Source organism: Heliangelus exortis, chromosome 1 (genome assembly GCF_036169615.1).
Source record: "Heliangelus exortis chromosome 1, bHelExo1.hap1, whole genome shotgun sequence".
Lineage (NCBI taxonomy): Eukaryota > Metazoa > Chordata > Aves > Apodiformes > Trochilidae > Heliangelus > Heliangelus exortis.
Window position 1 is genome coordinate 190,469,824 of NC_092422.1, and position 13,871 is coordinate 190,483,694.

General features: G+C 46.2%; 1 protein-coding gene across 10 annotated transcripts in view; it reads left to right on the forward strand.

Moving 5' to 3' along the window:
* The window catches only part of FRMD4A (FERM domain containing 4A), a 367,278-nt gene that overhangs the window by 229,214 nt on the left and 124,193 nt on the right, over nucleotides 1–13,871 (forward strand). For 9 of the 10 annotated variants that reach the window (XM_071734084.1, XM_071734081.1, XM_071734085.1 and 6 more), the window contains one exon: nucleotides 7,684–7,749. In XM_071734084.1, coding sequence (XP_071590185.1) covers nucleotides 7,684–7,749 — 66 coding nt within the window. Of the gene's footprint in view, nucleotides 1–7,683; nucleotides 7,750–13,081; nucleotides 13,151–13,871 lie in introns of those variants that run through there. The other variant, XM_071734079.1, reaches the window with a different exon arrangement.

Genomic DNA, 13,871 nt, shown 5'->3' on the forward strand with positions numbered 1-13,871 from the left:
AAAGCCAAAGAACATGCACAGGATACATTCCTCCAGTCCTATCAAACCTATGGAAAATGCTGCATCAGCAGCATTGTATAATACAATTGTATATAATAATTGTATATACAGCAATGTGTGATTTCTGACCATTCAGTCCAGCTGTGGACTGTGAATGTGTTTCACATGGCTTGAAAAACTTCCCTAACAGGGAAGCCCCTGCTGCTTTAGAAGCTGAATCCTGGTTGTGTATCAGCCATTTAGCTACTTCTCTTCTCATCACCATCATCTACATCTGCAGCACCATTCCTGGGCCCATCTTTTCAGCTCCAAAACTCCATTTGCCACCAGGTTCCCTTAAAAAGGGATGCTAAAAAGGATGCTCCTGTTCCTTTGAATATGCAACATCTTCATTCCTCTACAGAAGTACTGGTAGTTGATGGCAGATATATGAGGATACAGCTGGGATATTCTTCCTAGGGAAAAACCAACTGGCTTACAACTAACCTCTCCTGCTCCACAGCACCAAATAGCCTTCTCAATTTAAAAAATATTGATAAAGTTTGAATGGCAGAAGTATAGTCTAATGGGTTTCTACGTGTTGTAGTGAGAAACATCAGTGCTTCTGTATTGGCTTCTTTCAGAGAGCTCAGCCCATGTTATGAACTGTGTCTCTGCCCACAGGCAGGGCAGGCTGTACAGACCTGTGCTTCCTGTGCCACGAGCCTTGTGCCAAATTAAAATAGTGTTTCTCGCTCTTGAAAAAAATAACTACAAGCCAGATTTTCCACTATTGGTTTAGGAAAAGGCTCGTGGCAATGAGGCCTGTCTTCAGAAACAACCATTTCTCCAGACTGTCTCCCCATCCTCAGAGCTTCCGTCAACTGGGAGCCTGTGTCTGCCTGAAGGGTGAAGGGGATGTGTGAGTGTGCATGAGGGCACTGGGACTGAAAAGCAAGATGGTGTGAGCAGTGCTGGATGCCAGGATGACCTGCATCTCATCCAGCACAGGGCAGCATGCAGACCCCATGTCTGGGACAGATGAACCAGATTTACACCAATAGTCATCTCACTCCTCTTCTTCAGGGATTGTCCCCAGTGAGTCACAACTGAAGGACTCAACATGAGCCAGAAATGTGCACTTGCAGCCCATAAAGACAACCATATCCCAGGCTGCATCAAAAGAAGCATGGCCAGCAGGTCCATGGAGGTGTTTCTCTGCTGTGCAGTGCTGTGTAAAAGTTCTGGAGCCTCCAACACAAGAAGGACATGGAGATGTTGGAGCAAGTCCAGAGGAGGACTAAGAGATGATCAGAGAGATGGAGAACCTCTCCTCTGAGACAGGATGAGAGAGTTGGGGTTGTTCAGCCAGGAGAAGAGAAGGCTTCTGGAAGACCTTACAGGCATTCCAGTACCTGAGGGGAACCTGGATGAAAGCTATGGAGGGACTTTTTTAAAAGTCTGTGTAGTGATAGGGGTAATGGTTTCAAACTGAAAAGGGGTTAGATTTACATTAGATGATAGGAAGAAATTCCTTACTGTGCAGGTGGTGAGACACTAGCACAGGTTGCCTGTGGCCCATTCCTGGAAATGTTCAGGGCCAAGTTGGAGCAACGTGGGGGTTGTCACTGCCCATGCCAGGGGGATTTGAACTGGGTGATCTTCAAGGTCCCTTCCAACCCAAACCATTCTATGATTCTATAACTACAAAAATGATCAAATTTGGAGGAAAGGCCTCTCTGGGCAGAGCCTTGCTTGCTCCCCACACCCAGCCAGTCCTGCTTTTCTTCCCATGAAGCACAGAGCCAGGTGTCACCATGTCCCCTCTCTCCAGGTGCCCATGCAAGGATTAACCATGTATCCCAGCTCTTTGCACACAATCTCAGAGCCACCCTCATCCCAGTCACCACTGCTAGTATTTACTCGATGCTGATACAAACCAGCAACTGGAAAGGATGCTCTGCAAGCAAATGATACATAAAAGAAAGCTAGTCCATTCCTCCAGGACCTTGAAGTGTGAGTGTAGAACAGGAGGTGACAGATGGATGCAGGCAAGCAAAGAGACATTGCTGGCCACCACGACAGACAGATGTTTGCAAAACTGTCCCCGATTCAGCAAAGTGAAATGCTGCCACATGCACAAAATAAACTGTGCAGACATGGGAAGGACAGCGTTTTTTCCCCTCTGTCTCCCTCCCTGCAAGCTTAGGAGTTGTCAGGATGGGGCTGCAGTGAGAAGTGGTCAAGTGGGAGCAGGATGTTTAAGCTAATAGTTTATTGTACTCAGCGGGCTGTCTCCTCTCCCCATCTCCTTTCAGTGGGTCTATCCAAAAAGGTGGGCAGAGTGACACAGATTTTTGTATATTTAGCATAGCAATTGACTCCTCCTAAATGCACCGAGCGTTTAAGAAATATTCTGCCTCCAATTATAATTTCTGATTTGAGTCGTGGAATCCTCTTTCTTTCTGCAGTCACTGGCTAATGAATGTGCCGTGGATATTTATAGAACTGCCACTGGAAATAGCATTTGCATTTGTGCCTCTGAGTTATTTAGCGTGACAGCACTTTCACCAGGAGACTTTTTTTTTCTTTCATTTTGAAAGGGAAAGGTTCCCTTTGGAGCTGTTTCCTCCTGTTGCCTTTGCTGGCTGTGTTGGATGGATCAGGTCTGTGGGCACTTGCTGATAATTTAGTGAGAAAGCGATGGGTGTGGAGGGATTTAGCTGAGCATGGTGCTGGGTTTTGGGCCATGTCAGACAGTTTGTGGAATTGTCTGAGACAATTGTTAGGAGTCAGAGCAAAGATGAACAGAGAGGAGGGCAGCTGCCAGAGCAGCTCAGGCCACGGAGCAAAACAACAGCCAGCCTGCCTTCCCTAGGAAACCCATTGTGTAAATATTTGTGTAGGAGTCTCCAAAGGAGATTTAAAGTCTTGTGATAAAGGTACCTAAAACATCCTTTCCTTGAGAAAAACAGAAGGTCCCATGAGTAACCACCAGAGATATTTCCTTTCTGTAGCATTAGAGTGAACAAGCATGTACATCAGGGCTTGTTTTCACTGATGGATCTCAAAGCATTTTTTAAAGGATGTCAGCATCAGTTTTCCCATCCACAGGGTGCAGGAGCCAAGGAGCAGGGAAATCTCTCAGGCCTTGGGCACAGTCAGCTCTCCTGCACACTAATCCAACACCTCATCCACACAAACACATTCCTTCAGATCTTCACGTGCCTTACAAGCACCATCTCTGTTTGTGTATTGGAGACATACTACCCCAGTCTTTACACACTTGGGTATAAATGACAGAGCTTTTTAAAAACTCTCATCCTCAGCTCTGCAAGCGCTCAGGGGTCGTGCTGCATGTGCAGGCTCTGAGAGAAGTGGCAGATATGCAGAAAAACGTGACGTACTGAGCTGTTTGGGGGGGAGGGAAAAAAAATCTGTTCTCTATTTCAGTGCATGATTTCCATCTCAGTTTGTGATAAGTCTGGCCCATGAAATGTGTGTGGCCCATATTCACACCCGGCATGTGCAGCTCCCTGCCATATGGATGCACTGCTAGCACTGCAGAGTGTGTAACACAGTCCCACCTCCTCACACATCTTGGGAAGCACTGGAAACTTGGGAGGTTGATGTGGATACAGCATCCTGGCTGCTGAGCAAGCATCAGGAATAACCATGGAGCTCACCCTGGAATTCTCCCACCTACCTTAAACAAATTAAAGTTCCCTCTGCTTTGAGCATCAAGAGCATCTTAACTGTTACATCAAACTGAACACCTGATTTAATACTTTTTGGAGTTAGGCTAGAAGGCTCTTGCCCTTCAGAAGGAAAGTGGGGGCTTTGTTGGTGTAAGTAAACTCACTCACTGAGCTTGAAGTGAAACCCAGGGCTTCATTAATAGTAAGCTCCTTCACTTCCCTGCCACATCAAGTGTCCTTCTCTTCTGTCAACAGCTCTGGTCAGCTGTTGATTCTTTTCTCTTTGCTGGGATTTTGTTTTCCATGGTGTCTTTATGCCTCTTTGCTCTCAATTCCTCCCATCCTTCTTTGGGTAAGAGCCTTAGGAGTGGAAAATGTTGTGATCATCCTCCATCCAAACTCTGGTGCTGCTCAGCTAGTGCTTAATGACCTTCTGCTCCCACTCTCCCATCTATAGGGCTTTGGTGTTGATTTCCCTTTTCTGGTTACAGAGAAGCAGAAGAGGTGCCTTGACTTGTCCTCCTGGAGCCAGCCACAGCCCCATCCATTGCAGTGCAGCAGAAACCACAGAGCAGTTGAGCTGCAAAGCATCAGAAACACCATTTTCACACAGACAGGCTGTGTTAAATCAGTTCCTTCTCAATGTGCTTTCTGATGTTCCCATTTCATGCTCTGACAAAGCAGCAGTCTGCATTGATCTGATGATGCAAAAAAGCATGCAGTGTGGCTTCAAGCACCTAGCACCTGGTGGAATAAGAAAGGAGAGAGGGCAGGTCCATTATATTTTAGCTTATAACAAGTAGGAAGCCCATCTTCTAACATCTTTGCTTTCCTTCTGGGAAAGCAGCATGTGTTTCAAAGGGAAATGAGAAGCCCTATGACTGACCATGCTGTCTGTGGAAGGAAATTAACCACAGATTTTGCTGTGGTCCTTCTGCGTTTCAGGGTATCAGCCAAGACAAAACCAGAAGCCCCCTCACTGTTTGTGCTGTACTTGGGTCAGTGCTGGGTCTCTTTTTCCTGTCAAGCCTGTGCAGTGTTGATGCATCCTCAGCAGCTCCTGCAGCAGCTCTTCACCCTCTCTTGTGCAGAAAAGCCTGGGTGAAAACAGCCTGTGGGCCACTAACTGGGGTCATTAGCCTGTAGTATGAACCTCCAAACCCCTGGGAGGCACAGAAACACAGAGACATTAAAGAAATAACACAGATGTCTTTCTGTGTGCTCACACGCTGCATGACCAAGCCATAAAAGTGATCATGGTCTTTGACAGCCACTTTTCTGATGGACAGAGGTGCTGGGGACAGGCTGATGTGAAAGCAGTGTGCTTTCCCTTCCCCTTTTCCACAAGGGATGTCCATGAAATACCTTGCAATTAGTCAACTACCACGTGCTGAATTTCAGAACTTTATGCAGATATTTCATGTCAGCAGCTGTTTGCATTCGGGATTTCTTTAAGCAGTGAAAGCACTAAGGGGATACAAGACTCTGGGTTGGAAAAACAGGGAGAACTGAAGAATCTCGAGACATAAAGCAAGTATTTTGCTGAAACACTAAACCCCAAAGTCAAACATCTCAGAAATTTTTCTCTCTTCCCCCTTTCATCTTATTTTATCCTTCTTTCAACTTTGGTATAACCATTGGAATGTAATGCACGAGAGCTGGACTGTATTTCCATCCCTGCCAATGCCTGTTCCCACCATGATAGACACACTCCTTTATCTCTTGCCTTGGGTAAACTCATATTAAAATTGGGATTCAGCCTGTACCCACCATCTTGGGGATGCAGCAGATCCGTGACAGTAAGAGGACGAGAGAGATGCCAAAGCAGAGCTCAGGCATTCTGAATTTTATCTGCTGGGGACACCCAGTAAAGAGAGATTGCAGGTCCCTGCATGAACACAGGCCCCATCACTCTTATTCTGAGCAGGGCAAAGCATTGCAAAGCCCTTCTGTGAGCCCCTGGCATAGCCTTACAACTGAGCTGAAAGCTCTTGGAATTCATAGCAAAAAAAATATCCCTCACCAAGTAACATACGTTATGAGAAGCCATATTTTGCATAGGATTATTTACTGGAGAAAACTCCCTTAAGAAGACAATTTATTGCCCTGGTGGTAGCTGACTGACATTTATGAGCAGCCTTGTTTTACAAGGCTTTCCTTCAGCTGCAATGCCAGGGCTCCAGTTGTGCTCACAAAAAATGAGAAGCAAAGTGATGTTATTTAGTGCACACCATACTCCAGAGGTGTGCGGGTGTGAGTAACAGGGGGTAAAGTCTGCTTGGACTTGGGAGTGTGCATGCCAGGATTACAAATTTGGAATGAGTTGAAGGGAAAAGCTTATTTTGACTGAAGTTATCTCATAATAAACTCAATATCTTGCATGGACAGCTTGAGGGTCAATAGAGCTGTTGGCAGTGATGAATTTTTGCTAGGAGGAAGAGTTTAAGGCCAGGAGAAGGGTCAGTCTGCCCTGGCCCCAGGAAGGGAGGACAGAAGGACTCAGGAGCTCTTGTTGGGCTCTTGTGCTGAGTGCTGGCAGTGAGCAGGGTGAGAGTGATGCTGCTGGAGGTGGCCAAGGCTACAGACACATGGCAGTTACCATACACCCTCCTGGACTGTCCAGTGAGTGAATGTGATGGTGGGACATTGCTAGCTCCCCTCCAAGACCCATCAAGGCACAAGAGTGGGTGATTTTTAACCCATAGAGCTATAGCAGAAACCTGACCTGTCCTCAGTTGATTCCCCAAGCCCATATCTCCCTATTCTCTGCAAGGTGGGTTTGCATGGGTGGAAGGAAGAAATTTCCAGGCTGCTGCAGCAGCTGCATCCCTTAGAGCCTTTACCCACACTGCCAGTCTCCATGGACCTTCTGCTCCCTTCTGGTGGTGCTTTGGGACTTACTGTGGCAAGAAATATCATTAAATTGAGCTGGAGGATCCATGCAGTGGTCAGGAAGGTGCTTTGGTGGGAGGGTGATGGGCCTGATCCGTACTGTGGGGCTGAGCTGTGGCTGCTGGGGCTCTGGGCGTGCAGGAATGCCATGGGGTGAGCCCATTCCAAGGGGCCTGGCTGTGTGCTGCCTCAGGCATGCTGAGGAAGGGATTTCCTAGAGCCAAAGAGGCTTAGGCAGCCCCTATCCCATTAGCAGATAGTGGGATTGTGCCTGTACGTGCTGAAGGGCTTTGCTGGGCTGAGTCGGGATCTGCAATTCTGCAAAGTTGCTCCTCACTTACAGTGCTCTGTGCAAGAGGAGAGACAGGAAAGGGTTTGACCAACTGTAGAGGCGTTTCCTCAGGCCACAGCTCATTTATTTCTCAGCACTTTAATCTACAGGGCCTTGGAAAACTTCTATAAGTCTATAAATCTTCTATACATGAAAGTTTTGTTGATGTTGTTTGTTAACAGTTGCAACAAACTATACTGGTTTGGAAGCACTTTTGGAACTATGAGTCCTATCAAAAGTAGGACATCCCAAGGAGGACAAGCCCATTTTGGGATTCAGGCCCAAACGAGCAGCTGGTGCAACCCCAGGGAGAACCATCAGGGCCCAGGGAGGAGCCTTGCTGGCTCCATGGTTCCTCTGGGATGGTTGAATCACAGTTTGGGGGGAAAGTTCTCCGTCTGTCTCCTCCACCAGCCAAGCCAGCTGTGAAGCCAGAGGCTGCTGTATGAAATATCAGGAAGCCCTGTCCTGCAAACCATCCCCCCAGCCCCATTTTTCAGGCTGGAACCACCTCCCCCTCCTTCTGGCAGCTGCATCTAAGCAGTCACCACATGCTGCTCCTTGACAGCTACCAGGGTGGCTTTTTTTTTCCCCTTTCTCTTTCGGGCTTTTTTCTTTCTCTTGGTGCCAAAAGAAGGGGGATTCATTAAAACATAAACAAAAACAAACCAAAACAAAAAAAACCCACCCACAAACTGAAAGCCCTGCACTGAAGGAAAGGCAGCAGCCACGTGCCGAGCTGGAAAGCCCTGACCCCACGTTCCTCTTCTCTCTCTCTTGCAGATGACGGAGGGCCGCAGATGCCAAGTGCACCTCCTGGATGACAGGAAGCTGGAGCTCCTCGTTCAGGTGGGAACCACACATTTCACCACATGATGGTCTCCTACAGCCATGGGGTGGGGAGGCAGAAGGAGTTTCAGTTGTTTTTCTCAGCAACTTCACTCCGTGACTACCCGCAGAACTCGGGGGAGCTGCGTCAGCGCTGGGTGGGGAAGGGCTGCGAAGATGAATTCAGCACATAGTTTGCTTTATTCTTTGCCAAAATATTCCCAGTGAGATAGAAAAGCAGCTCTGGTCATTTTTTGATACTGTTACTATATCACTTAGCTATTGTTTGAGGCATTGCTTAACTTTAAGAAATGTATTACATCTGCTTAAAATGCCTCTGGCATTTGTTTTTATCTCCTTACTTGCCATTCTAAGTTGCTGGGCTATGATGCTGGGCTCCACACTGGAGGCAGCTGTCAAACACAAGCATAATAATGCTGTCCTCTGCTCCATCAGTCTTATTTTTCCTAAAAAAAAAAAAAAAAAAAAAAAAGGAATTTTAGGTGCTGTGTACTGTTGGGCTTATGGCAGCTATAGCATCTGGAGCTTTTCTGACAATTTTGGTTTGTGTCTCTGAGATCACCAATGGGTTAATAAAAAGAATGAAAAGAATGTCTTTCCTTTCACAAAGACTTCTGTAGTGACCACAGGCAGCCCTAGAAGCAGGAAATGAAACTTCCCATAGAGCCCAAATCCCAGCCCACCCCCCCCAACCCCAGCTGCAGCTGATAAGCTGGGAGGGAGCAGGATCCTGCCCAGCCCCAGCAAACCTGAATGGGGACTTCTGAGGGCACTTGAATGGCAGGAAGCACACTCAGCCTTGTTTTCTGGAAAGTTGCTTAAAAATAACATTAACAGAATGTTAACATTTCTTCAAGTACATGGTCACTGAGGAGGGGAAAACCCTCAGCTCCCTGTGACATTCAGTGTGGTCAAAGAGGGAGTGGGTAACTGTGGCCAGGGCTGCATTTGAACAGCTACATCATAAAGTAATATATTCACAGGAAGGTTTGGGTTAAGAGGAACTTTAGAAATCATTTAATCCAAGCTGCTTGCAGTGAGAAGAACCATTTAGAGCATCTAGGTCAGGTTGCTCAGAGTTCTGTCCAGCCTGACCTTAAATGCTTCTAGGGATGGGGCTTCTATCACCTCTCTGGGCAACGTTCCACCTTCTTACCACTCTCATTGCAACAAATTTCTTCCCAATATCTAGTCTAAATATACCCTCTTTCAGTTTACAACCATTACCTCTTGTGCTATTAGCTCAGGATGAGTAATTAAAACAAAACACTATACAAAAGGTCTCTGCAGGCTGAGCATCTCTGCACCAGGCTCACCGAGGCTCAGCAGCTGTCTGGGGCACAGCACTTGGTTTCCTGTTTCATATAAATGCCTTTTAAATTTGTCTTAGTTCAATGAAAAATGAATGGGCTATTGGGGAACAGCTCTGCTAAAGCACTGCTCACAACATTAATAATCACAGTTTAAAATATAATGCAGGAAATCTATATGAACTGCTCTGGACAACCTGCTTTTTTTGGGTTTTTATCAATAACACACAAAAAAACCCACATGAAGATGACAGCTGAGGAGGCTGGTTTGAAAAGCTCTGTGTCCATTTCAGAGTGAGCAGAAATAATATCATGCAATTATTTTTTCTTAACTGTTTGATCACACCTTCAATGGGGATTTCTAGTGATCAATATAGGAAACAAATTGCTCTGTAAATCACACTAACAAGTTTCCAAGTGACCCATGGCTGGATTTTATTCACACAATAAATCATTTTGCTGATTTAAAGTAACATATGAATGGGAAAAGCCAGGAGGTGTGGTTATGAAAAATTCATGCCCAGAAAAAGCAGCAACCTCTGTTGCATGTGGGTTGACCCAGCTCTGCAAGCAGCACCTTCCTTGCCTTTATGCATACAGGATTATCCACTGGGATATCTCAGGTGCTTTTCTGGTTAAGTGAGGCTTTTCAATGCTTCTGCTCAGGGTGGTAGCAAATAAGTCACTTATGGGTAGAGCAGAAGACAGAGGATGAGGATGTTTGGATTTGAGTGTGTTTCAAATACTGATACTCTTTCGAGGATGTGGACAACACTTGGGTTTGCCTGCCTGGAAAGCACAGACAAAGCCACCAGCTTTGGAGTGGTGAAAAAGAATGTAGAGTTCTGAACTCTGTTATTTTTATTATTACCTTGTCTTGTAGCTGAACTGATGAAGAGACTGTAAACACAGTGTTCATCCAACCTTGAGCTTCTTGCTGTCACTTCAAAACTGTGTTTTTCTGTGGTTATTTCAGCATGAGCTGAAACAAAGTGTTGATTTGCTGGTTTATGCTGTGAAAGAGATTCTCCCATAGCTGTGTTGGGCCTTAGCAATTAGACCTGTGTTGGCTTGCCTTGCTTGGGCAATTTCTCATGTGAAATTTCCTACTTTCCACTAACCTCAATCCTTTTGTGGAAGCTTTTCCATAGCTCATTTCACACTCTCATGTCAAGCTTAGGAGAGAAGGTTGGGAATCATAGAGCTGATTTCTCTGACATGGGTGACATCCAACTACATCCTCACCTGGATCTCAGCCTTGCATGTGCAATACTGAGTGCTCTGCTTAGAGAAGGGTTCAGGGATCCTGGTGCTGCATGTTGGAGTGGGAAGAAACCAGCCAAAGAAGCTGGGTCTGACTGAAAGAACCAGTCAGGAGATTGGTACTGGTCCCTTGAAGGGAATGAGAAGGCCGGTGGCTCTGGGGAGCTGAAATTATTTCCTCTCCTGCTGCCTCGGGAGCTGCTGGGTAGAAACAGATGCATCTGGGAACAATCAGGGTGTTTTCAAAAAGCAGTGTGTTGAGCAAATGTAGTGCCTTTTTGTCTGCAAATTAGCAGTGATCAGGGGTTTATGAATATGTCATTCCAAACCTTTCAGTTGACGGTTAACGAGGACCATGCCCCGGGCTGCAGGAGGATGGCAAATGTGGTAACTCTGCTCCTGTGCTTGCTCTCAGGAGACAGCCTCAGCTCTGTGCAACAGCTCTGCCAGACCAGATTGGAACATTTCACCACCACAAATTCTCTCCTGAAACAACAAAGCCCCCCCAAGCTGGCCACACAGCCACTGCCAGCGGGACCCCCCACGTGCATGTGTTTTATTTGCATTACTGACACCCAAAAGTAAGATTTTGGCTCAGAGGCAGCATTTGTAACCCCTTCCCATCAAGGCTTGCTTCAGTGTTGGCTCATAACACAAGGGCTGGGGGCTACCACCATCAGGAACATGATTCTGGGTTTCAGTAATCATAGGGTCTTGACTAAACTCTTTTTCTCCCAAGTTGAGCAGCCACAGAGTGGCACAGCAGCAGCTAAGGAAAAGCAGAAACACAGGCTTTGCAGATGAAAGCAAGCCCTCCCCAGTGTGTTTTGTCAGATAAATGCTGAAATTTTGAAGGGCTAATCATAAAAGGAGACAGAGGAGGATCATATGGAAATCTCTTCCGGAGGGTCTGAAACTCAAAGCCTGTTTGACTTGGGATTAGGCAGAAGAGTTGCATTTGGTATGTGTTTCATTTGATAAATGCCTGTTGATAATCTGGTGTGTGGGGCAAGTTTACATAGGATATTTTTTTGATAGCATTTTCTTTCTGAGCAGGAGCAGAGCGTGGCTCCTTGGATTTTCTTGCAATCTGGGGTTTTTTTCCTGTTTCTGTTTGATGCATGTTTAGTTTCTAACACAGTTGTGGTTGGTTGATTTTTGTTTTTTAGTGTTTGGCTTTATCCAGCTAATCCCTTTCAGCAAGCGAGTCCCTTTGCTTGCTTCTGGAAAATGGATTTGCTCTCATTGCCCACTCTCAGCCTCCCTATCTCTCACAGTATTACCCTGTGACCATGTACCATTTGTCTGCTGCACGTGAAAGGTTTGCATTGCTTTATATAAAGACTTTTGTGTAATTGGCAATTCGTTCCTTTTCATGTGTGTGTTTTTTATAAACATGGCTTTTTTCTGAGCTGGCTGAATCAGGTGGTCTGGCTCACTGGTGCCTGTTATCTGATAGAAGCTCCATCTACTGTCACCCAAAAGTGTTAAATCTCCTAATTCCTTCTCTCTGGAAGAGTTATTGCAGAAATAGAGCTCATCCAAGGATTGTAGCAGAGTTGTCTGTGGGGTCTGGAGCTCCAAAATTTGATTGTAGGAAATAACTGGGCATTTTGTTTCTAACCTTTTCCCTGAGGAGCACTGAACCCAGTTTGGAAGAAGCAAGGAGAGATGTGGGGTCAGCACTATGCTTGTCTGTAGGTGTTGGATGGTTAAACCACCTGGATGTCCATGTTGTAATTTCTTAAGTAATCTTTGCTACCCAAACAGCTCAGGGTAAGCTAGGTAAGCATTTCTATCTCCCAGCTGAGATGCAAGAGCATTCAAAACCATGTTAACAGCAATACACACAAACAAAAATTAATAGGATGCACAGAACACCCCTCTCCAATTGTTTTGCCTTGTGTACTGACTCTGCTTGGAGCAAATCAGGAGTCCTTCAGGAGCCCAGGACTTGTCTCCAGTGCTTCAGTATCTCATTCCCAGGAACCCCCTCCCAAGCCAGACTGGGAGATGCTGGTAGCTGAGAGCCAAGACTGGGCTGGCAAGGTGCTTTGTGAGCTGGTGGCTCCCAGACAGTTGTCACCAGCATGGCCATCCTGGTGGAGATGCTCAGGTCAGAGAGCACCAGTGCTCCTCAGTCCTCCAGGCTCAGCCTTGCTGGGGCAGAGACACTGTCCTGGGGAACATACAGCATCTTTGGAGAGCAGTAATTCCACTAATAATGGTTAGAGGGATATATAAAACGTTCTGCTCACCTCCCAAGAGGCTGTTAGAATTTTTGCAATATTTTCTGTATTGCTCGTGGTTGGAAAATTGCAGTCAGTGGGGTTTTAACCTGCATTTTCTTGCTGTCTCACTTCTTATGCCAATAAGCAGGGTGTTTACCAGGGCTGGCAAACACTGGGCAAAGGTTTCCCATTAGGGGGAACTGAGGATGGCACCTGTCTGCCCTGGGGGAAAAAAAACACCTGATGTTGGATGGAGGTATTGCCCCTGGACCATAGCCATGTATCCCATCCTCAGAGCAGGATAGAGAAAAAAAAAACAAAACAAAAAAAACAACCAACCAACCAAACAAAAACCTGGGCTGGGCTGATTCTCCCCTGAAAAGCCAAAAAAATTGCAGAAAAGCAGAGTCCAACCCTGCTCTGCTGCTGTAACCAGGGATGCCTTTCAAAGGCCATGACCATAGATGGAGAGGTTTGGGTGTCAGTAGCCACCCTCACTGTGGGGGAGAGGCAGATGGGTTCCCTGCAGTGCTTACAGGCTCTGCTCCAAAAACACTTTTAACCATCTCTGTGGAAGGCAGCAGCAGCCAGGACAGGGTGAGTACTCCCTTGCCTACCCCACCACCCTCCCAAACACCCTGCCAGGAGCATCACAAGGAATTTATTGCTGGGGTTGCTTATAGGGAATATCCTCTAAAGCATGGATGGGGTGGCAGTGATGCCTTCAGGGAGCATTCAAGGGAGGGTCCTTGCATCCCCACCTCCCACCTAGTCTCTCCATCCCTAATCATCCCCTGAAGGCTCAGCATCAGCTTAACATCTGTCCTCTGAGTGGCTTTGTAGGTTGTGGGGTTCAAAAAACTTCTTGTTGCTTCCCAAAAAAAAAACCAAAACAAACCAAACCATGTTTTCTGTAGGGCAGAGAAATAACTGGAGGCCAGGGTGAACCTGAGGTAGGGTTTCTACAGGGAATCTGGCCGGACCCAGTCCTTAGTATTGAAAAAAATGTGCAAAAGTGTGACTTAGGTTGTAATTCAAGATGGGTTGGAGAAGAAGGGGTGCTTAGATCTGCTTTCTGGAAGGATGGCTTTATTTTCCCTCACTAACTGCAACATTAGGACTCTGGTATAATTCTGATTTCAAAAGCAAATCCTGATTTATTACAGCAAAATTAAGACTGTAGTTGAGCTCTGTGAAGTGTTTGGAAAGTCGCAAAGTAGATTTTTTAACATCTTCAGCATTAAAAATTGTTGAGATCCACAGCTTTGGATCAACTTGGGAGCTGTAGAGGTGTCTGAGATGGGATTTTGGGACAAAC